The sequence below is a fragment of the Palaemon carinicauda genome, chromosome 2, assembly GCF_036898095.1.
Source record: "Palaemon carinicauda isolate YSFRI2023 chromosome 2, ASM3689809v2, whole genome shotgun sequence".
NCBI lineage: Eukaryota > Metazoa > Arthropoda > Malacostraca > Decapoda > Palaemonidae > Palaemon > Palaemon carinicauda.
This window is the reverse complement of record NC_090726.1, coordinates 182682837-182705336: the sequence shown is the minus strand read 5'-3', so window position 1 is coordinate 182705336 and position 22500 is coordinate 182682837. Positions and strand designations below refer to the sequence as shown.

Genomic DNA, 22500 nt, shown 5'->3' with positions numbered 1-22500 from the left:
CAACAAAAATTCAATGTATTTTCTCGTGCTTCAGGCAAATTGCCAATGGCTACTGAAGTTGCATGAGTACGCTAACTGGTAACTATTTGTGGATATCTCGTCTCCAGATATGGGACTGTGTTCGTGCTTGCAATTTTATGAGGAAGCGTGTGTGCGCGCACTCTTGCTTGAGTATCCGGGAGCGGGAAGCAAGGAAAAAGAGGACAAGGCAATACAGAAAATTGTAAAGTGAATATCTGCAAAACATCAAGGCCGAAACAGTCCTGGAGCGACTGGAATAAGAAACAAAGGAAAATCAAATTAACAAACAACTTCAATGTCAGCAAAGGATTGTGGTGGCCGATGTGGTATCATCCCTGACTGGTGAACGCCAGAATAGGGTTCGAGTCCGGCTCAAATTCGATGATTTCTTTGGTCGCTGCAACCTCACCATCCTTGTGAGCTAAGGATGTAGGGTTTGGGGGAGCCTATAGGGCTATCTGCTGAGTCATCAGCAGCCATTGCCTGGTCCTCCTTGGTCCTAGCTTGGGTGGAGAGGGGGCTTGGGCGCTGATCATATGTGTATATGGTCAGTCTCTGGGGCATTGTCCTGCTCGATAATGAGAGGCCTTTAAACATTTAAAGCGTTCATTAACCAGACCATAACAACCGGGGAATCAAGACATTCCAAACTACAAAAATACCCTTACGTATTATTTTATATAATCATAATAATATTTACCCGAATGTGTGGTTATAAAATTACCTTCAATGATTAAAAGTTTAAAATAATGTTGAAAAGAAATCAACATCCAAGATCTCTCTCTCTCTCTCTCTCTCTCTCTCTCTCTCTCTCTCTCATGTTTAATACTGAAGATCTTCATTCACCTTTAAATTAATTAATTGCACAAATTTATCCTGAACGAAGATAAAATGAAATGACATAACGTGTACATATATATATATATATATATATATATATAAGTACACGTTATGTCATATATATATATATATATATATGTATATATATATATATATATATATATATATATATATATATATATATGAGACATAACGTGTACTTATATATATATATATATATATATGAGAGAGAGAGAGAGAGAGAGAGAGAGAGAGAGAGAGAGAGAGAGAGAGAGAAAATAACTGAATATCCATATATCATAAAAAATAAGAATGATGCAACTGCCTATCACTGCAAACAATTGTTTTATTCAGTGACTATGATATAGTAGTTATTAGATAATATTTTGCTTGATACAGCATACATCTGGAACAGATCGCCTAGTCTGGAATTTAATTTTCTTTTCAATCGTATTAAAATACATTTTTCGAAAATATAAAAGCGTTTCCATGTATATCATCATTACCTCAAATAACAAAATTAATGTGTAAAAACATAATAACTAAAATAAAACAAACAGAACTCGTGGAGAAAATAACGAAAGGGGAGGGGGCATCAAATGTGACATTATGCAAGTTCCACAGTGTCAAAAAATCCACGAAGAAATAAATTTTGTCAATTTAGTAATGGATACAACAATACAGCAAGAGCTTTGATGGCTTGTCGAAGGATATCCCTCATATAACACTAATTTTTAGGGTTTTTTTTTTTTTTAAACCTGAAGCAAAATTTTTTTTTTACCAAACTTGGACCCGTGTTAATTTCCCATTGAAGGAGCAAAAATATTTCCTTGAGATATACTATACATTTTTTTTTATGAATTAGTCGGGCATGTATTTATACACATAAAGAGCAGGTCTCTCTCTCTCTCTCTCTCTCTCTCTCTCTCTCTCTCTCTCTAAATATATACTGTATATATATATATATATATATATATGTATGTATGTATACATGTATGCGTGCATGCATGTATGTATGCATGTATATATATAATATATATTATATATATACATATATTTATATATATATATATATATATATATATATATATATATATATATATATATATATATTATATATATATATATATTTTCATATATACTGTACTTATATATATATATATATATATATATATATATATATATATATATATATATATATTATATCTCTCTCTCTCTCTCTCTCTCTCTCTCTCTCTCTCTCTCTCTCTCTCTCTCTCTATATATATATATATATATATATATATATAATATATATATATATATATATATATATATATCTCCTGTCACGCACAACGGCAATCACTTGGAAAACAACGACCTCCCACAAACTGCCAAAACTACTGTGTTGTAGTTATGCAATGGGGAGGGCGGTGGGAAGGGTTGAATGTATGTGCATATCTATCGAAATATTTAGCCCATTTTTGACGGGTTGCGTACACTAATGCTTTATATCAAACCACCAAGACAGTTATTTTTTACTGGTAAATCTATTATTTTTTTCAGTTGGAGTATCTGTTTTCCTTCACACTTGGGGCTTTTTCACTACCCACACGGAAATTCAATGTGTGTTCATTTACTGCACTCAAATTCAACTTGAAATTCATGATTCCAATATGAAACATTGTATTCTCTCATACAATGAAGATGTTTAATTTTTTTGTTTTGGTAAGCTGATCAACCTCCCATAGAGCCCTAGATAAAGCATAGAAAAGTGTCTTAAAACTTATGTTAATCTTTTTCTTTCCAAAACAGGCCAACGAATTCAGACAGTGGAAGTGGGAAATTCACGTTACTTTATTTCCAATGTCTCTCCCTACTCGCCTACCCTCAACTGGTTCCTTGCATATGAATACTGTCGAAACATTGGTATGGAGCTGCTATCCCTTGAACAGTCTGAGGAGACTTCAGATATCAATACCTTTTTAACAGAAAATAGTAAGTATAAGACCATTTGCTTTTCTTACATTATAATTTCATAAGAGAATACTTTACACTAAAGTAATTAAATTCCCTCATTCATACTAATTCCTATAATACTTCATTGAAAGTTGTTTTAAAAAATGGTCAATAGGTGGTACTGACTTTATTCATGCTGGCACTGTAGTTCTATTGATATCAAGCATTTATCCTAAATAAAATATGATAACTCAAAAGGAAATAGGTGTTTTTAGCAACCATTCCTTTGGATTATGCTTTGTTTAGCAAAGTAGCGTGTCAAATAACCTAACTGAGCTATCTTGGGTGCCACATTAAATTGCTCAAGCTGAATGGTAATTACATAGAAAATGTGCTCAAGCTTGGAGCTGTGCCAAAATGTCTGTTCCATGACCTCCAACAATTTCAGGTTCTAGTTCTCATTTTTAAATGTACACCTTAGCTTACTTTTATCATGTTATTCAAAGATTATTATTAATGTAACTTATTCTGAAACATATCAATTTCCTATTATTATAAATTTCTTACAGTGCAATATTGCACAAATGTTATGATTAATTGTGGTACACATGAGTATCATAATGCTTATCTCAATGGCCTAATTAAACATTAAAATTTTCTAACTGATAGCTAAATGTATAGTAATGGGCCTGTTGATGACCTGAGTAAGAATTGGCTACTATATGGTTAACTTTATCGTTAAGAAAATACATATAAATTATTTATCAGCAAAAATTAATCACGACTCTCCCATGTCTTACTTTAAGAAACCTATTCTATTATCCAGTACCTTTAAAATCTGTCAACTTCATCCAAACTATTTAACATTCTCATTTCCGTTAATTCAAACATTGCCATTTGCTTTAATCTGGAATTCTCTCTCGCTTTTATCCAAATATTCTCATTTGCTTTAATCAGAACATTCTCATTTATTTTAATCTAAACATTCTCCTTTGCTTTAATTAGGACAGTATCATTTGTTTTAATCCAAACATTTTCCTTTGTGTTGATCCAACCATTCTCATGTGCTTTAATCAAAACATTTTTATTTGCTTTAATCCAAACATTCTCACTTGCATTAATCAGGGCATTCTTATTTGCCTTGTTAAGGACATTCAAATTTTCCTTAAAATGAACATTCTCATTAACTTTAATCTGGACATTCTCATTTGCCTTAATATGAACATTTTTATTTATTTTAATCCAGACATTCTTGTTTTCGTTAATATGAACATTCTCATTTGCGTTAATACGGATATTCTCATTTGCTTTCATCCAGACATTCTCATTTGCGTTAATCTGGACATTCTCAATGGCATTAATACAGACATTCTCCTTTGCTTTAAACCGAACATTCTCATTTGCGATAATCTGGAAATTCTCATTTGCCCTAATACGAACATTCTCATCTGCTTCAATTTGAACATTCTCATTTTTGTTAATGTGGACATTCTCATTTGCCTTAACACGGACATTCTCATTTTCTTTAATCTGAAACATTTTCATTTGCTTTAATATGAACTACCATTTAACATTCCCATTTGCTTTAATTTGAACATTCTCATTGGTGTTAATCTGGATATTTTCATTTGCCTTGATGCGGACATTCTCATTAGCGATAATCCAAAACATTCTTATTTGCTTTAATATGGTAACTCATTTACTTTAAGCCAGGCGTTCTCTTTACTTTAATCCATACATTCTAATTTGCATTAATCTAGGCATTCTCACTTGCCTTAATAAGGACATTCTCATTTGCTTTAATCTAAACATTCTCATTTGCCTTAATCCAAACATTTTCATTTGCTTAAATCCAAATATTCTCATTTACCTTAATCTGAGCATTCTCATATGCTTGAATTTTCAACAATGATTACAGTGTACTGTATTTACTTTTGGCCCACTGTTTGAAAAACCTAATGAATTTTAGATATAATTAAAACTGTTGAACTCATTCATAAAAATGCAAGCTCATTCATAATGTATTTTACATTTTCTTGAATATTATGGGAAACACTAATACCAGGTTATTCATCTTGCAGGTTATATCAGTACTGACTACTGGACAAGTGGAAACCAACTGGGATCTGCCATGTGGCTCTGGATGAGTACAGGTCAACCCTTCAATAGTACTTTCAATAATTGGGCTGCTGGTGGACCACCTTTAACGTAAGTAATCTATATTATAATTATAGCACATAGTATTTCATTTACTATAAGGGACACGAAATACCACTTAGATGCTGAAATAATAATAATCATGAAAAAAAAAAAGAGTAGAAAAACTAGAACAATGAGTCACATTTCTAGACCCACTGAACTCACCCAAGAGACTTGTTCATAAATTTGGGTGAAATTAGGGCAAAATATGTAAAGACATTGAATAGTTACATGGATAAAGACCAATGGGAGTATACAGAGTAATAGAAGATAAAAAAAAGATAAGAGTAAAAAAATAGAGCAATAGGGATGAGACGTAGTGGTGGTGAACTTGACTATTACAGGGAATCAATAGCAAATTTAAAAAAAAAAAAACATCTTTTAGCCTACGCTATTTGAAATGGCATAAATAATTTGAGGATGGGGAGGTTCAGTGTAGAAAAGATGAAAAACTGACTTCATGACAATAAAATCTGACACCTTGATACTTATTACCAAGACTTCTTTACCAAGCAGGAATCTCAATAACCTAATTTCACTCAAAATATGTTTATAATTTTAGTGCCTAGCTTTCATTCATACATAAAATAGTAAGATACAAAATAACAAAAGAAAACTATAAAAATACAATATAAAAATATAGAAGAAATCCCCCATATACTTTAATATCTGTATTTCAGAAAATCACAGCAATCTTGTATGAGTACCCAAGACACGACTTGGTCTCCCCACAATTGCATGGATTCTAAGGCGTTCATCTGCGAACAAACTCGCTGTTTCTACTACAACTATGTAACCACTAACCGCGTCTCAAGCCAGGGGTAAGAACAGGTAATGTTTACACCAGCTGTTTGTAGAGGGTAAGGTAAAAAAGAAAATTCTAGTTTCATATTTAAGTCCAACCTGACTTGGAAAAATCTAAATAGTTTACTTATTCATATAATTTTCCTTAAATTTTTAAAAAGTTGATACCCTAAACTTACATGACGATAGAGAACAAAACAAATGAAACTGATTCCATAAAAAAAACTAAGGTTATTTCATTTACTTATATGGAAATTAATCTCATCTCTGTACATCATGATAAAATATACTCTAAAAGAGATACGTTTTCATGCAATTGAAGAAAAAACATAAAATGTTGAAGATTACACTGTCGAGTACTGAAGACAATAATTGCCCATATCTCTATCAAAATGAAATAATCCCATTTTTCTAATAAAAACTTTCAAAGTTTTCTAAACACTATACAGTAGCATACCACTCACTAGCTCTTAAACCCACATCATGGCTCTCATTAAAAAACTGCTTATTCAAATTATGTCAATAATAAAGAAAACGCAAATTAACAACTGCTGATTAGATCATTATTCCCAATATTAAATTTCAAATCACTATTACAGGAATACAACAGTTTTACCTGGCATCACACGTATCACCAACAGGCCCCAACCAATCAGAGGAACAATTCAATCTCAGGCAGGTGCTTCGCAAACAATTCGCCAAAAGGAAAATGAACAAACTTTCCTCAGTTCATCAACAGAGGGAGTTGATAAAGATAACCAAGCCTCAAATACTGTGGTTACATCTGAGACTCCAGCCTCAACTACCACACCAACAGAATCTACATCTTTGGATGACGAATTCACCACTACAAACCCTCTAGACGATCCTAAAACCGTGCCTAATATAGACCAAATAGAAACTATAGCTTCTACACCTTTACCAAAGCCAGTCAAAGTGATGCCGATAGTACTTCCCAGTATTGATGACCCCTCGACAGATGCCCAAAACAATGAGATCATTCCCACAGAACGAGATTTTTCACTTCATCTCCTTCTGCCCCCCACTAAAGAATTCTCATTTATTGAAGCTAAGCCTAGTACTACAAGTGTTCCACCAAGTTTAAACATCATGGAAATTCTGAGTAGGAAAGAAACATTTAGCTGGGCTTTGACAGATGGAAAATCAGACCCATCATCAGAGGTTTGATGATAATTGAGAAGCTCATGTTCATAAATGATAAAAGGGCATAAGATTCCATATGTAAAAGGTTTTGGGAAAGGAAATCAAGGGAGCCATATATTTAATTCAAGAAGCTAGTGTGTATTTTAATACAGAGTATATATAAGAGATCTTGTTCTAAAATTCTTTCCTCTGTAAAGTCACTCTCACTAGTTTTACTCTGTATTATTATCATCAAATTTTATTTAGCTCTATAATGAAACTCCATATTCAAAACTGTTTAAAGGGAAAATAATTTCTATTGATCGATCACCTGTCATACATGCTGATACCACACAGCACCTATGTACAGGTATTGGATGCCATAGATGTTAAAATATTCCATCTTCATAGAGCTACTTATGTGAACTATGAATAATACAGGGTAAATCTGGATTTTACCTCCTCCTCTGGTTTGGGCTATGGTATTTTCATAAAACAATAATATTTTTGTCTTTTGACTTGCATTCCATAAAAAATTCAGGAATTAGCATATAAACCAAATGATGTTACTTCCTGTTTATTTGTTACTGTTACTATTTTACTGTTGATTTATTGTGGTAAAGTTGGTGAACCTTTTACACAACAATAAAAAAAGAAATGTTTATGATGTACTTTTATTATCAAAAGTAATAAACTTGTAAAGTATTTATTTTGTTTTAAACAGAATTTTTCCCACTACACATAAAATCAAATCAAGTGGTATAACAGTTCTTTCCTGAATCATTAAACTATCACTGTAAGAGACTTGTTTGTTGTGAACTATGAAAAGACAAGAGCTTAAGTTAAGAAAGAAATTAAAACACAAGTGAAGTATGTGATTTAGAAAACAATTCAAACCTTGCCTGCATAAATGGTGGTCTACCGTTAAATCTGCACTCTTTGGTGTAGATGCAACAGTTCCTCCTTTACTTAAACCAGAAAGCTCAGTCACTCACTGTCCAAAGGAAAAGGCAACCCTTTTGGCTGATGTTTTTGACAGTAAACAGAGTAATGAAAAACTTGAACTTCCTCATTCCTGTTTACCTGAGGCTAAACTAACTAGTTTAGCTTTTCGATCTCGTGAGATTAAAGCTCTGTTGATGGACCTTGATGCTTATGGAGGTGTAGACCTAAATGGTATTTTTCATTTGTTTTTTATAAAGACAGCAGATTTCTTAGCTCCAAAGTTATCTGTTATTTTGCGCAACTTAGCAAGATGGGGAGCTTTTAGCACTTGTTGGAGAATTGGTAATGTTACTCCTCTATGTAAATGTGTTTGTGGTAGCTCAAGTCCCACTGATTACCACCCAATTTCCATAACTCCCATATTATCTAAGGTTTTTGAACGTCTTCTGGAAAAACGTCTTAATAGGTTTGCTGAAGGTAATCATCTATTACCTAGTTTGCAATTTGGTTTTCGTAAAGGCCTTGGAGCATGTGATGCCCTTCTTACAATCTCCAATGCTGTACAGAAATCCCTTGAGTGTGGTCAGGAAGTTTGTATAATTGGCCTTGATTTTAAGTGCTGCCTTTGACCGTGTTAATCATGAAGCCCTTGTTTTTAAACTGAAACAGTTGGGAGTGGGTGGGTCGTTTCTTAGCATTATTATTGATTTTTTAAGTAATAGATCTCAAAGAGTTGTTGTTGACGGGCACCATAGTGAGTATAGGGATGAGATATCCGGTGTTCAACAGGGTAGTGTTCTTGGCCCATTACTTTTCATACTATATACACATGACATGTGGTTTGGCCTAGAAAACAAGCTTGTTGCATATGCAGATGATGATACTCTCTTTGCATCAATTCCATACCCTGAATGTAGATCTGGGGTTGGTGAATCCCTTAATAGTGATTTAGCTAAAATTAGTGCATGGTGTAAATTATGGGGTATGAAGTTGAATCCTAACAAAACTCTAAGTATGATTGTAAGTAGGTCAAGGACGGTGGCTCCTCAACATCCGGATCTCAATATTGATAATGTTTCTTTAAATTTGTATGACTCTTTTAAAAATTTTAGGTGTGATTCTCGACAGCAAATTTACTTTTGAGAAACACATTAAGTCTGTGTCTTCTTCAATTGCACAATGGCTCATTGAGAAAGTCTTACAAGATTTTCGGTGATCAATCTATTCTGAAGAAGTGTTTTAATTCTTTCGTTCTACCTTGTTTTGAGTATTGTTCTACTGTCTGGTGTTCAGCTGCTGATTCTCATCTTAATTTGTTGGACAGAAACTTTCGGTCTATTAAATTTCTTATTCCTGATCTAGATATTAATCTTTAGCACCGTCGTTCAATTAGTTCATTATGCATGTTGCATAAGATTTTTCATAACTCTGGCCATCTTTTACATTCAGATCTCCCTGGACAATTCTATCCTGTTCGTAATACTAGGCAGGCAGTTAATTCTAATAGCCAGGCCTTCTCCATCATGAGGCTCAATACTACACAGTATTCTAGGAGTTTTATTCCAGCTGTTACCAAGTTGTGGAATGATCTTCCTAATCGGGTAATTGAATCAGTAGAACTTCAAAAGTTCAAAGTTGGAGCAAATGCTTTTAAGTTGACCAGGCTGACATGAGTCTTTTTATAGTTTATATATGACATATCTGTTTTTGATGTTAATAGTTTATATAGGACATATCTGTTTTGACGCTGTTACTATTTTTAGAATGATATATTGTTAATTTATTCTCATAATTTATTTATTTCCTTATTTCCTTTCCTCACTGGGCTATTTTCCCTGTTGGAGCCCTTGGGCTTATAGCATCTTGCTTTTCCAACTAAGGTTGTAGCTTGTCGAGTAATAATAATAATAATAATGTGTAGTTTATACTATACAAAGGGCCCAAAATTCTTTATTGTAACAATTGTAACAATAAACCAAATATCACTACTGAAATTAAGAGCATTGATAAATAATGAACAGGTGTCTCAGGACAATTACTTTTCCTTCTTTTCGGATGAATTAAATTATAGCACACCTATGAACAGGGGAAATTTAAATGTTTATCGAATAAGTACAATCCCTCTATGTTATTATGTATGGGAATAATATTTCTGAAATGGAAAATAATAGTAATACTGTATAATAGAATTCCCATAAATCAACTTGGCATCAGTTAACTCTACAAAGTACCAAAGGAAGAAAACAATGGGATTGCAAAGCTGATTTAATGATGATAATATAACAAAAGGCCTGAGAAATCTTGGGGGAACATGCTCCAGCTTAAAGATTGTACCTAAGGTGTTCCAATGGCTCATGCCCACCTAAGTATTTGGCCATACCGTGCAAATTCCATAAATATAATCTAGGCCAAAAGCAGATAGTTAAGACAGTGTTCAGCAACTACTGATAACTGTTAAAAACTATTTATAGACAATATCTGTATTAGCAAAATCTGAACACAAATCTGTAAAACTCACAGTCCCATTAAGAAAATGTTGGATGGAGGGTGCTATATGCCAGTGAACACTATTTGAATGTAACTATGGATATCTATACTGTAAAGCGTAAAAAATGTCAAAATGTTGCCATTAGCTTACACAGACAATAAGGGCTAGAGAATAACAAACATCTACACCAGGACTGCCCCCTAAGAAAGCTGAATTGTAACAAAGTAATAAGACTACAAATAAATGAAAAATGTATACTGTAATTATAGGAAAATTGTATTTAAAAGTACAAGATGTAATAGGGCCATCCAAGATATCTTTTATATGGACACTATATAAAACAGAAAATCATGCGGTTTACTCAACATTCTGCAATCAAATGTTCTAAGCCATAAAGTTTTTCATTCCATAACAAAATTACATGTTGTTTAATACGTTATTCACAATGTATTCTAGAAGTTATATTCTAGCTGTGACCAAATTGTGGCCTGAACTAGCAAATCTGTAGTTGAATTGGTTTAACTTTAGAAGTTCAAAGCTATTAATAATGCTTTTCTGTTGAACAGGTTGACATGTCTTGATATATTTTTATAATTTTTCATTAAGTTCTTTTGTTACTTATCTTTCGTTTCCAAACTGGGTTGCCTTCCATGTTGGAGCACTTGGGTTAGTAACATTCTGCTTTTCTAATTAGGGTTGTTATTATTACAAATATGCTTTGTTCTTGTTCAAATTAGAAGCAAGTCACCATAAAAAGTCAATTGGGTACCTCTTAGCTTGCTGGCATCCACCTGGATAGCTCTGGTCTATAAAAAGAAAAATACTCTGTACATTCTGTAGTGCTGCAAAGCCATTATCCCTTTCACATATCTATCCTCTTCTTTTATTGTAAGGGGTTTCCAGTCACTATAACAGATATAACACTAAATCCTAACATGTACTATTGATTGGATACAGGGAGTGAATCCTTAGGTCTGAGAGCAAAAAGCATTATGCTTTCTTTCAATTGGTTTCAGAACTAAATTTACCATTTTTAAAGTTCCAATGATCCCAAGTATTTAATTAGCCTTTACCATGTTTTTATTTTCATTTTATGGGTCAAGTTTTAGAAATTTGTCTTATCAAGATGCATTTTGTAATCTATGCAATCATCATCTTTAATAGCCTTGTTATATCAGCTTTTCCCTTTACAGTATTCTGCTACTTCCGTAAGGTAGTAGGTAGATGGTAAAAGGCATAGTGCAGAAATCTTGATACTGGACACAGCAGATGACTCAGTATGCATATGCATCATACCACATACTCGATGGCTGCTATGCAAACTAGTGGATAAATGAATTGGTTACATTTCAAAATTTTTGCCAAGCAATTTGCAGACAATGTACTGTATAAGTAAAGTATAATGGTATTATTGATTATATTCAAAATGCTCTCTGTTCAGTATACTACTTATAACTACAGTATTATTGCTTATCTGAAAGTAAAAAAGTATCACCAAAATAATGACCCTCATGATTGGTGTCCACAGCACATCCAGAACAGAGGAGAAATGAGATAATGTTTAATTGTGAGCAAAGAGAGCCACAGTGGAGTAAAGACCAATTCAGGGATGTGATATGAATCATAGGTGATTATAATACTTTAATAGTGACCAACATGGATTGCACGCACAGCACATCTATGTACCCTTTGCCAGAACAAAAGAGCAATGAGATGATGTTTAATTATGAGAGAAGCAACTCATGGTGGAACAAAGACCAATTGGGGAACGTCATATAAATTATAGGGTGGAAAGTATTTCTGTCACCGGGAGAGGAGGAGGCAGCACATATTCACAGATTCCCAACTTTCACAGTACAGTATCTCTATTTCCTAACCACTACGAATACTAAAGAACAACTTTATTCCACTTGTAAACAAAACAAATATTTCCGAGGAGTGTATGATACCTGTATTTCTATACACAGAAGGAACATTGAAACCTTCCAGAAAAAAATGGATGAAATTTTTTACGGATATAACAATAAAGTGAAAAGATTAACATTTGGAATAACTTAGGGAGCTTATTTTTCTAAGCAGGAAATAGATGAGACACCTCAATTACTAAGATTGTTTTGTTATGATATATCAAGTAGAATCAGTTAGTGAGAGTTATAATGAATAAGGAAGTAGAATAATAGAACAAAACCTGTAAAATAATTCAAAAAATAGGAGAAAGTGCACAAAAAATGACCCAAAATATATATGATTTCAAGAGGAAAAGGCAAGAGATTGAAGAGATAGGAATCAATTAATTCCACAGAGAATGGAAAATCTGGCATAAAATGTTAAAGATAATAGTTTAGTAAGAAGATTTGTGTAGCATATATATATATATATATATATATATATATATATATATATATATATACATATATATATATATATATATATATATATATATATATATATATATGTATATATATGCATATATATAAATGCGTATATATATATATATATATATATATATATATATATATATATATATATATACTGTATATATATATATACACATTTATATATATATGTATATATACAAATATATATACATATATATATATATATATAAATATATATATATATATATATATATAAATATATATATATATATATATATATATACACAATATATATATATATATATATATATATATATATATATATATATATACAGTGGAACCTCTACACACGAACGTATCTACATCCAAATTTTCCAACATCCGAAGTAAAATTCGAGCAATTTTTCGACTCTACACCCGAATTTTATTTCGACACACGAAGTTAGCAATTTTCGTCCTACCGGTTGTATCCGAATTTTTCGACACACGAAGTACAATTCGAACACGTTCCTACTCTACACCCGAATTTTTTTTCAACACCCGAAGTAAACAATACCCGTACGCGTAGACGGTACTCATAGTGCCGGATGTATTTTTTATTTCCGCCGATAGAAGGCAGCACTTCGACCTCGGAGGGACCCTCAATTGGCGTGGCTTGGGTCATTCCTCTCTTCTCGTCGGCTTCGTGTGGTTGTGCGCTGTGCGTTCTGCTATTACAGTAACTGTATTTTAATCGTGATTTTTTGGGTACATCCTTTTACGGTTTTTTACGTAAAGCATGGGTCCTAAAAGGCTTAGTTTCGCAAGTGGTAGTGGTAGTGGTGAGAAAAGGAAGAAGGAAATGCTTTCTTTAGAAGTAAAGCAAGAAATTATTGAAAAGCATGAGCGTGGAGTCCGCGTGAGTGAAGTTGCAAAAGAATATGGCCGAAATATGTCGACGATCTCGACAATCTTGATATAGAAAGAAGCCATTAAACCAGTGAAACCTTCTAAGGGGATCACCATCATTTCAAAACGTCGTAGCCCTATCATAGAGATGGAACGACTTCTGCTAATCTGGATCAAGGACAGAGAGATTGTTGGCAACACCATCACTGAAACTATCATCTGCGAGAAGGCGCACGCCATCTTCACGGACTTGAAGGAGGCGAACTATGGGGGTAATGCTGGGGAGAGTTCAACCGAACCTTCCTCAGACGATTTCAAGGCATCTCGTGGCTGGTTTGAGAAATTTAAGAAACGGTCCGGGATTCATTCAGTTGTTCGCCACGGAGAGGCTGCTAGTGCGGACAAAAAGGCTGCAGTTGACTTTGTGAAGAGCTTTGAAAGGACCGTGCAGGAAGAAGGCTACGTAGAGCAGCAGGTGTTTAATTGTGATGAAACAGGGCTGTTTTGGAAGAAGATGCCCAGTCGAACCTACATCACTGCCGAAGAGAAGAAATTGCCTGGGCATAAGCCAATGAAGGATCGGTTGACTCTTGCCCTATGTGCCAATGCTAGAGGGGATTTTAAAGTCAAGCCCTTACTGGTTTACCATTCTGAGAACCCTAGGGCTTTTAAGGCACAGAATGTGGATAAGGACCAGCTTCATGTTTTCTGGCGATCCAACTCGAAGGCCTGGGTCACTAGGCAGTTCTTTGTCCAATGGGCTAACCAAGTTTTCAGTCCTTCTGTGAAGAAGTATCTTCATGAGCAGAAATTGCCTTTAAAGTGCCTGCTATGCCTTGACAATGCACCCGCTCACCCCCCCCCCCCCGGACTTGAAGATGGTATCTTCGAAGAATTCAAGTTCAATACCACCTCTATCCTCCAGCCCATGGACCAGCAAGTCATCTCGGATTTCAAGAAGCTCTACACCAAGCACCTATTCAAGCAGTGCTTTAATGTCACGCAAAGCACAAACTTAACTTAGCGTGAATTTTGGAAAAGCCACTTTAACATCGTGCATTGCTTGAAGATCATAGATCAGGCTTGGGTGGGAGTAACTCGACGGACACTGAATTCTGCCTGGAAGAAGCTGTGGCCTGATGCAGTTTCTCCCCGAGATTTCGAGGGTTTTGACCCCGAACCTGATCCCGTGGTGGGTGCAGCGGAAGACGTAGAGGAAATCGTCTCCCTTGGCAAGTCCATGGGTCTGGAGGTCGACGCAGATGACATCACGGAACTCGTCGCCGAACATCACGACGAACTTACCACAGAGGAGCTCAAGGAACTCCATGCTATGTCTGAGCACATGAGTGATGACGAGGAAGGGATCGAGGAGGTAGAACATGTGTTAGGTTCGGCCCAAATAAAAGAGATGTTAGGAAAATATCAAGACGTGGTCGACTTCATCGACAAATACCATCCAAAAAAATTGCAGGTTTGTCGTGTAGTTGCGCAGTTCGATGATGTTTGCCTAACTCATTTTCGAAACATTCTGAAAAGCCGTACCAAGCAACTTTCTATCGATAGCTTCTTTAAAAAAACTACGAAGCGAACTCGTGATGAAGAGGAAGGAAGTGGTTCAAAGAAAATGGCAAAGAGAGAAGAGAAAAAAATTCAATCAATTTTAAGTGGAGAGAGTGAAAGTGATTAAAATTAATCATCAAAAAGAAAAAAAGAAAATGTAAAAAAAATATAAATATAAAAATAAAAAAAAAATAAATAAGCTAAGTTAGGTTAAAGTTCACTTAGTGTAAGTTAGAATAATTTACGGTAGTGTAAGTTTATCGTAGTCACCCTCTCTACCTCCTCGCCGCCCGTCCGTCTCCTCTCTGCGTAGCAAGACCAACACCTGCGCTGGACTTTCTAAGGTAAAGTGACACTAAAAACCCGTTTCTTATTTATCATTTCTTGATAATTATTCTTTTTTACATGTCTATTATCTAATTTAGAGTGCATATTGTCATGTGTAATTATGTGTAGTAATTAATTAAGGAGTTATCATAGGTTTTTGGGCTCAACCACGGATTAATCCTATTTCAATGTATTCTTATGGGAAAATTCGTTTCTACATCCGAACATTTTCTACATCCGAAGTCGGTTGTGGAACGGATTAAATTCGTATGTAGAGGTACCACTGTGTGTATATATATATATATATATATATATATATATATATATATATAAATATATATATATATATATATATATAACGGATTTTGAGCGAAGCGAAAAATCTATTTTTGGGTGAGATAGCCATGGCGTCCTGATGGAAGGTTCCTTTTTGGTAGCTTCCTTGGGTATAATACTACTAAGATATTCCCAGAGAATTTAACCACAGGTTATCACAGAATTCTAACTTCTGGAGCGAGTATCTCAAAGGTTTCCCTTTAAGACATCGTAAATCAACAGGGGACGCATGTCTAAACGCGCCACATAGCTATCTTCACCCCGAACAGAGTTAATGCTTCGGTGTGTAAGGGTAGAGAATAGCTGGGAGCCGTTCCACAGCCAATCTCACTCGTGGCTACTACTGATACTCGAGACGTAAACAAACGGGCGCCATTGCTCAAATGACGTCACGCCCGTCTTCATCCTGAAGCCAGTTGCTTGCCCAACACCATGATACAGTAGAACAGGGTGGGATCTAAAACTGGACGAAGTAGCAGGGAGGGTCCATCAGGACGCCATGGCTATCTCACCCAAAAATAGATTTTTCGCTTCGCTCAAAATCCGTTTTTTGGGCTCAAGCCATGGCGTCCTGATGGAAGAATACCAGAGAATCAATGTATCGTGGTAGATTTTCCCCTAATAGTAAGTGCCAAGGCATTGACAAAGCAGCATAGCAATCTTTAATAAGGGACCATAGGGAAGAAGCATCCTGCCCCCCTTGGCAGAGAAGTTCCCATGGGCCATGCCGACGTCAAAGTGGTATTGAAGGGCTATTCATCCTGATAGAAGAACTTGAAGAACTTGGAGATGAAGCCGAATGTTTGGTATTTGTATAGGAACATTCTGAAAATTAGACCAGTGGTGGTTGGGCACTGTGTATTTGAGAGTGGTGGTTCATCTCCCTGGTAATAAAAGTAAGTATTCGTGTTGGAACCTTACATAATCAGAGTGAATATAAATTAAGAGTTAGCATCTTAATTTCTTCATAACCATAAGGAAAAGGGGGATAATAAAACTATGACAGGCATGTATTTCATAGTAAGTAGGAGCTGATTGAGACGCACAGGTAATAAAATAGAAATTTTATTTCACAATGCAGAAATTAAATAATTTACAGCAATAAGTAAAGTTCATTTACAGTAATTATAATGTACATAGTAATAAAGACTTGCTCTTGAATCTGAAAAGGAATTTCAAGTTTATTAGTAGGCACTCGTTCTCGAGGAACGCAAGTCTTTGATTAAAAAACACGTCATGCTCAAGGCATGCGGCACTTGTGTGACAACTATGACATTTCACCTGGGATAAGAACAGTTATAAAAGCACTAAGTGTTTTCGACATCACTATGAATCGCTCGAGGGTCAACATAGGCACCCGAAGAGTTAGAGTCCCAAGTAACTCACTGTTCTACGCAGAGTTAGGTGCAGGTTTCATGACACTACCTGCGGCTACCACAAAATGTTTGACTTCGTGCACTTGTTTCGCATAATGTTTAAAGAAAACTCGCGAGGACTTCCAACCCGTGAAGTTTTTAAGGCTTTCAAAGTCCATGCTCTGAAAGAAATTCAGAGATGATGCCACTTTTCTAGGATCATGACCAGCGGGTGTACTGTTAGGATCCGCTCTGCGAATGAAGTAGGTGATTTTCGCTCTTAATTGTTTCAGTGACAGGTCGCTGCCCGATGTTTCTCCTTTGAAGAGTTGGCCTCCACCAAAGTTTGAAGTTCTGCGAAGATAGACCTTGAGGCTCTCTACTGGACATAGAGAGGCATCCTCCTTCAGGGGGCATATTCTCCAAGGGCCCCATCTTTTGGTGGGTAATTCATTTTTGGCGAGAAACGTCGGATCAGGGGAGAGGGTAACTTCACCTGTATCGGTAAACAGGATGTGTCCATCCTCTCTTGATAAAGCCACTATTTCGCTGACTCGAGCTCCTGAGGCGAGAGCAAAGAGAAATATAACTTTCTGAGTCAGATCCTTGAGAGGGCAGGAATCATTGTCCAAGTTGGAGGCGAAATGGAGCACCTTGTCTAGTGACCAGGAGATCGGTTTCGGTGGGGGTGCTGGGCGTAGGCGAGCACATGCTTTCGGCAGTTTGTTGAAGATGTCGCTGGACAGATCAATTTGGAAAGCATATAGAATTGGTCTGGTCAAGGCCGATTTGCAGGTTGATATCGTATTGGCTGCTAATCCCTGTCCATGAAGGTGAATAAAGAAGGACATGCAGAAATCAATCGTGATTTCTTTAGGATTTTTTGTCTTGACGAAGGAGACCCATTTCCTCCAGGATGATTCATATTGCCGTCTTGTGGATTCGGTCTTGTATTCCTCTAGGAAGTCCAGACTTTTCTTCGAGATCCCAAACCTCTTCTTTGCGGCTAGGGAGAGAAAATCATGAGATGAAGGTCCTGGATTTTCGATGATGAAGCGAAGACAGTCGACTTCTGTACATGTTGAGAGAGAACTGGGCCCGGGAGAGGGATCAGCTTGGGCTGCAGCTCCAGGACCAGGGGGTACCAGTTGCTCCGAGGCCACTTGGGAGCCACTAGGGCCGCTGTCCCTTTGAAGGTTCTCAGTTTGGAGAGGACTTTCAACAGAAGGTTGGTGGGGGGGAACAGGTAGATCTTGGACCATCTGTTCCAATCCAGTGACATGGCATCCACTGCTTCTGCTTTGGGGTCCTCGTACGGGGCCACATACCGAGGAAGTTGATTGTTGTCGCTCGTTGCAAAGAGATCTATCTGAAGTTCTGGGACTTGGTGAGAGATGAAGGAGAACGATCTTGCGTCTAGAGACCATTCCGACTCTATCGGGTTTGTCCGAGATAGAGCATCCGCTGTCACGTTGCGGAATCCTTGTAGGTGAACTGCAGACAAGTGCCACTTCTTCTTCTCTGCCAGACGGAAGATTGGGAGAAGCACCTGATTTATCTGGGGCGATCTTGAGCCTTGGCGATTGAGACAACGAACTACCACCGAGTTGTCTAGGGTTAGACGGATGTGGATCGAGGGTGGCGGGGATAACTTCTTTAGGGTTAGAAGGACCGCCATGGCCTCCAAGATGTTTATGTGGAACGTCTTGAACAGGGGAGACCAGGTGCCTTGAGCCTGTTTTTGGTGGGAGTGACCTCCCCAACCCTCCAGCGAAGCGTCCGTGTGGATGTTGAGTGATGGAGGAGGGTGTTGGAGAGGAATGGACCTTTTCAGGGCCTTTGCTTCTGACCACGGCTTTAGAAGAAGTCGTAGTCTGTTTGGAAGCCGTCTCTTGAGGTCTCTTCGAGCGATGGATGCCGAACGTCTCCAGACTCCCGCGGCATCCTTTAGCTGTGCGCGAAGCACTGGGTTTGTCACTGAGGCGAACTGCAGAGAGCCTAGAACTCGTTCCTGCTGGCGTCTTGAAATGCGTTTGGATTTCAGCAGTCGCTTGACAGACCCTGCTATTTCCTTCCTTTTCTTCTGGGGGATGGAAAGGCGGTGTGACTGAAGGTTCCAGTGGATTCCCAACCACTGGAACTTCTGAGCTGGAGAGAGGCGAGATTTCTTCTCGTTGATCTTGAATCCCAGGTGTTCTAGGTACTGGGTGACTTTGTTGCAAGATTTTACACAATCTTCGGGCGATGGAGCCCAGACTAGCCAGTCGTCGAGGTAGGCCATCACCTGGACGTTTCGGAGGCGGAGCTGTTGTACTATGGCGTCCGCCAGCTTTGTGAAGATCCGAGGGGCCACATTGAGGCCGAAGGGCATGGCCCGGAAGGCGTAGCTTTTCCTTTGGAGTCGAAATCCTAGGTAGGAGGAAGCGTGATGGTTCATTGGAACGTGCCAGTAGGCATCCGCCAGGTCTATGGAGACCGTGTAGGAACCTCGAGGCAGAAGGGTCCTTATCTGTTGAAGAGTCAGCATCTTGAACTTGTCGTTCGCTATGAACTTGTTGAGGGGGGATAAGTCCAGAATGACTCTGAGTTTGTCGGAGTCTTTCTTGGGGACACAAAACAGTCTCCCTTGGAACCTGGTGGACTTTACCTTCCTTATCACCTTCTTGTTCAAGAGATCTAGGACATATTCTTCCAGAAGGGGGGTTGATTGTTGGAAGAATTGCTGGAAGGTTGGGGGTGGTTGAGTCCAGCTCCAGCCTAGACCCTTCTTGACGATGCTGTGTGCCCAGGGATCGAAGGTCCAACGATCCTGGAATTGGCGGAGTCTTCCTCCCACCGGAAGCACTTCATTGCTTCTGTTGTCCCGAGGGCTTGCTGCCTCGGCCGCTAGCTCCCTTTCCTCCTCTGCCTCTGGAGGGACGGCGAGAGGCGTCCTTGCTTGCACCCTTGTATGAGCCTCTACCTTTGGGACGAAAGGTAGTTGACTGTTGCTCGAAAGCAGGGGTGAAGACCGGTGACTGTGACAACACCGGTTGGGGGACCAATTGAAAGGTCTGTTGTGGTTGGGCAACCACTTGGGAGGTAGCGGGTCCCGGAAACTGACGTCTTTGTTGACGTTGCTGGGGTTTCTGCTTTTGGGATTTCCTCTTAGGTTGAGGTCCGTCGTCCTGAGAGGGTTTCCTTTTCTTGGACATGCCCCACTTGTGGAGAAGGTTCCTATTCTCCGTGGCGGCTCTGTCGGTGATTTCCTTCACGAGGTCGGAGGGAAAGAGGTGTTTACCCCAGATGTTGGAGGAAATCAGCCTCCGGGGTTCGTGTTTCACGGTAGCACCTGCAAACATGAATTCACGACAGGCTCTACGAGCCTTTATGAAGTGGTACAAGTCCTTCATCACGGTCATCAGGTGGGATTTGGAGAGTACCATGTAGTGGTCTGGTACTCTGGTGTCACAGGCCATGATTTCAAGTTGGACTTGATGAGATAAGGATGCTGCGAGCCTCTCCTTCGTATCTTGTTCCCGACGAAGGAGGTGATCGTTGAGCTTAGGGAGGTCTTCATTAAACTGACGTCCGGCGACGTCAGGATCTAGCTTTCCCACGACGAAAGTATGCTGGACATCTTTCCAGTTTCGAGCGTCAGGGGGAGTTACTATGGAGAAGGGTCTGCAATCCTCCAGTGCAGGGCAGGCTTTCCCTTCTTCCGCAGCTTTAAGGCACGCAGCTAAGGCCTTTTCCAGGAATGGAAGAATCGCACTTTCAGGTGCGACATAAGTAGGGTGCTTCTTGCTCAGGGCGGGAAGCTTAGAGCAGGTAAAGCCCCTACTCTTGAATGTGTTGGCTAGCATAGCCTGGGCCTTTGCGAGATCGAACACTATCTCTTCCTTCGGTTCGGTCTCTTCCTTCGAGGCAGGTTCAGAGCGCAGACGGACGTAGCAGTCCGGGTAGGCCTCAAAGTTTGGGAAGAACTCCACGTCTTCCAAGGGGACCGTGCCGACCTTATCACTGACAAAGATCCTGCCGGTCGCGATCACCATATGCTCAGCATACCTCCACGGGTTGGCATGTGAGCAAGCGGGGAGATCCTTAACCGAAATCCTCTTCGGTTCTCTGGATCCTATCATGGACCTGATGGACTCCTGATTCTCCTTCAACCTGTCGTCCATGACGGCTCTAATCAGTCGGATCAACTCTTGAGTGGAAGAAGAGGGATCCGTGGTCGAGGAGGTAGACGGAATAGACACTTCCGTCGGTGTAGGAGTAGGAGGGGGGATAGACGGAGGAGCGACCTCTTGCTCCGACTCGGCGTATTCCACCTTGTCTTCGTCGTCTTCGGCTCCTTGAGCCATTAGCGTCTTCTCGGTGTCTTCCGAGACATCCGACATCTGCTCGTCATCTCCGGAATCCAAGCGACACTCATGCATGGACTGAGCCATGACAACATCAGGTTCCACTGTAAGTTGGACAATGGGAATCACATCTTTGGGTACCACTGAATCAGGGGAGGCCTTAGGGAACAAGAGGGACCTCAGTTCTTCTGTGGCCAGGTAAGGGCCGGTGGCATTTTTCTGGAAGCCACGCACCCACTTGCGTAGCTTTTCACGAGAAATGTCTCTGACCTCCACTGAGGGAGGGTTATGGAAGGCGTCAGTCATGTGAGCCTGGCATACCGTACAGTTCAGTGGATTCCAAAACTTCAGATCCCCTTTCTTGTCGGCATAAGGGGCGTGAGTCCTGCAAGCCGTATGCCCGTAAAACTGCGGGCGTTTCACAGCGCAGAAGGCGAAGTCACACTTCATCTGCTCCTCCTGTGGAAGAAAGAGAAAATGAGTATGGGGGAGTCATAAGAATGGCTCTTAAACTAAGTTAATATTAATTATTAATTTTAACTTAAAGAAGGGTGTGATGCATAGAGATTGAAATAGTAAAGAGAACATACTCCATGCATCTCGCCCGGCTGGTTACCGTAAGCTTTGTCCTTGGATAATCCGAGACCGAAGGCACCGGATAGTATTCCTTAGAGTTCCATAGGGCAATGGAATTCCGTGGAAAACCAAGGGTAAGATTGGGACCGAGATCATTCGGTCCCAAACTAGGGGCTAGAAGGCCTCCTTTTAAGGTAACTGCTTCCGGCAACCAGCCGTGCAAAGATGCACGCAGCATGCTGGAAATAGAAGAGTGCAAAGAGACAGCATGATCCATAACAGAACAGTACCAAGGTATTGATCTTAATAGTGGAAACAGTCCATCTGTTTGCGGTATAGGGCTATCAGTATCA

The 22500-nt window shown here is 38.5% G+C and overlaps 2 protein-coding genes across 7 annotated transcripts in view; one reads left to right on the top strand and one right to left on the bottom strand.

The window, feature by feature from the left end:
- LOC137622411 (uncharacterized) overlaps positions 1 to 7652 on the top strand; it is a 9447-nt gene extending 1795 nt beyond the window's left edge. The window contains exons 2-5 of the mRNA XM_068353024.1: positions 2656 to 2838; positions 4881 to 5007; positions 5679 to 5819; positions 6402 to 7652. Coding sequence (XP_068209125.1) covers positions 2656 to 2838; positions 4881 to 5007; positions 5679 to 5819; positions 6402 to 6990 — 1040 coding nt within the window. The 3' untranslated portion in view covers positions 6991 to 7652. The remainder of the gene's footprint in view (positions 1 to 2655; positions 2839 to 4880; positions 5008 to 5678; positions 5820 to 6401) is intronic.
- The window catches only part of LOC137628522 (cytosolic carboxypeptidase 1-like), a 450678-nt gene that overhangs the window by 86176 nt on the left and 342002 nt on the right, over positions 1 to 22500 (bottom strand). The window lies entirely within an intron of this gene.